This window comes from Apaloderma vittatum, unplaced genomic scaffold, assembly GCF_000703405.1.
Source record: "Apaloderma vittatum isolate BGI_N311 unplaced genomic scaffold, ASM70340v1 Scaffold43792, whole genome shotgun sequence".
NCBI classification, from domain to species: domain Eukaryota; kingdom Metazoa; phylum Chordata; class Aves; order Trogoniformes; family Trogonidae; genus Apaloderma; species Apaloderma vittatum.
Genome location: NW_009704913.1, coordinates 1 through 2,098, shown reverse-complemented (window position 1 = coordinate 2,098; position 2,098 = coordinate 1). Strand labels below are relative to the sequence as shown.

The 2,098-nt window shown below is 49.2% G+C and overlaps 1 protein-coding gene across 1 annotated transcript; it reads right to left on the bottom strand.

Moving 5' to 3' along the window:
• Nucleotides 1-349: 349 nt before the first annotated feature.
• LOC104269692 (macrophage migration inhibitory factor) lies at nt 350-1,649 on the bottom strand. Its single transcript, XM_009865196.1, has 2 exons — nt 1,460-1,649; nt 350-617 (listed from the first exon to the last, which is right to left on the bottom strand). Exons 1-2 carry the CDS (start codon nt 1,600-1,602, stop codon nt 551-553), a joined length of 210 nt encoding a protein of 69 aa, XP_009863498.1. The 5' UTR covers nt 1,603-1,649; the 3' UTR covers nt 350-550.
• Nucleotides 1,650-2,098: the final 449 nt, after the last annotated feature.

Sequence of the window (2,098 nt, the reverse complement as noted above, 5' to 3'; positions counted from 1 at the left end):
TGGCCCCACACGGCTGTCAGAGGAAAGCCTCCCTGGAGTAGCAGGCACAGCACTGGCCCAAGGACTGTTCAGCTGTGGCAATGGAGGACACAGCAAGAAAACCCCCCAAAACTCAGAGCAATGAGAAGCCCTGAAGGCACCTACAGCTTCTGGAGCCCAGCAAGGTAAAAATAACCCTGGACTGCTGTCAGGCACCTGCCACTCAGTGTAACAGTACTGTGAAATATGTCTGAGAAACAGAACCAAACACAAAGCGTTCCTTTTGTTTGCTTTCGCAGTCAGAATGAAACAGGTATGTTGCCAATTGCCCAGTTCCATCCCAAACCTGCCAAAACCTACACCACACAGCTTACTTCTAAATCTTTATTTGTTTTCTACACAGAGAAAACACAGGAATGTTGAAGCAGCAATATTTAAACACACTAGCAAGGAGCCATCAATCTGTGAGAGTGCACAAAATGCAACACGGGGCCATTTGTGCCGTGGTCTCTGCTAAGGGGCAGGATGTGGGTAGGTCCAGGAGCAGGTTCTTCAGACAGACAGGAGAGCTCTATGCAAAGGTGGAGCCATTCCAGCCCACATTGGCAGCATTCATGTCAAAGTAGTTGATGTACACCCTGTAGAAGAGGCACAGGAAGACAAAAAAAAAATGGCCTTAAGTCATTTTCGTAGTAATGAGTGAGACAGGACAAGGGACAGTGCTTCCCATTCCTCAGAAGAAACTTCAAGCTTCATTTCTACCAAGATCTAACTTCTCCAGTAAGGTCTCCAAACAGTCCATATTGCACAGTCCCTGCAACTGTACTTTTTTTTTTTTTTTTTTTTTTTTTTAAACACAAACTCTTCTTCAGCCAGGGACTGTCCAGACACCAGACAGCTTTTGATTAGCATAATTTCCGGAGATCAAAATCTTTTGTTTCTGAGCACTGCAGTCCTTCACACGTGTCAAATAGACAGGCGGCCTTATGAAAGCCAACCAGGCCCTCAGAGCCAGCTCTGCACTTCTCCCTTCCAGCCCAGCAGTGGCAGCAGCTTCTCCCCATCCTTCACCACTAAACACATGCTCCCAAAGCCCCACAGCCTGCGTGGGAGCTGCTCACAGCCTGCTGGTTTCTACTTTGTGTTTCAGCTCCAGCCTGTTACCATTCCTCTCTTGTGCTTTCAGCCTCACATTACCAGAGGACAAGACATCGCATCTCAGAGGCGAAACATATACTGCACAACTTGTCAGTCCTCTGGTATTTTCCCCTGCTCCAAGGAAGCCATTTCACAGAGGAGTCTTAAGGGGAAGACAGAGGCATCAAACTCTTAACTGGACATGAAAACACTGCAGACAATCACTTAGTATTTTCATCAAACACATGGGACTTATTCCTGATTTTTTGTGTTTTTAAGTAAACCTTTCAAAGCAGTTTCAGAAAGCCAAAAGAATAAGGTTAAAATCATGTCCCAGCCTTACCTGTCCGCAGATACATGCAAGTGCTTGGAGATCAGATCACACAGGAGCTTGGTGTAACTCTTGTTCTGCTGCCCTCCTATTTTGCCGATGCTGTAAAGGCTGCAGAGTGCGCAGGGATCAGTGGAGCCCCCGAAGGACATCATCTGATCAGGTATGATGTGCACAGCAATGTACTGCAATAAGAAAACAGTCACAGTTGTACCTCACCTTTCCTCTCCTGATGCAGACTTGTTCCAGGTATTTAATCAGGGCAGTTGGGTGCCGTATTGTGGTCCAGGGATGGGCAGCTCGCCAGCGCTGCCCTCTGCACCCTTTCCAGGCTCCGGGGAGGCACGATGCTGCAGCCCATGGGGCAGCACACGAAAGGCTGTGTCTGTGGAGAGCTGTGGGCAAGACGAGTGCTCCACTGCTGCTGCAGCAGCGGGAGATAAGGGCCTTAAATCTGCACGTGTGCCAGGATTCACAGCCTCAAATCACTGACTTGAGCCACTGGGCCTGTGTAAGAGCTTCTCTGCAATTCAGCCTTACCGGGCTTTTGACTTCCGGAGCTGCAGCCCGGGTTTGGCCCAAGAGGGGCCGTATCGGACCCCGAGATGTCCGGGAGCAGCCCGAAAGAGAGCTCCTTCTCTCTTGGTTCGC

Excerpts from the sequence above, each read along its gene's own strand:
- LOC104269692 (XM_009865196.1), bottom strand. The coding sequence starts at position 1,602 with ATGATGTCCTTCGGGGGCTCCACTGATCCCTGCGCACTCTGCAGCCTT. Across the intron at positions 618-1,459 it reads TTGCATGTATCTGCGGACAG|GGTGTACATCAACTACTTTG; the intron begins GTAAGGCTGGGA and ends CCTCTTCTACAG.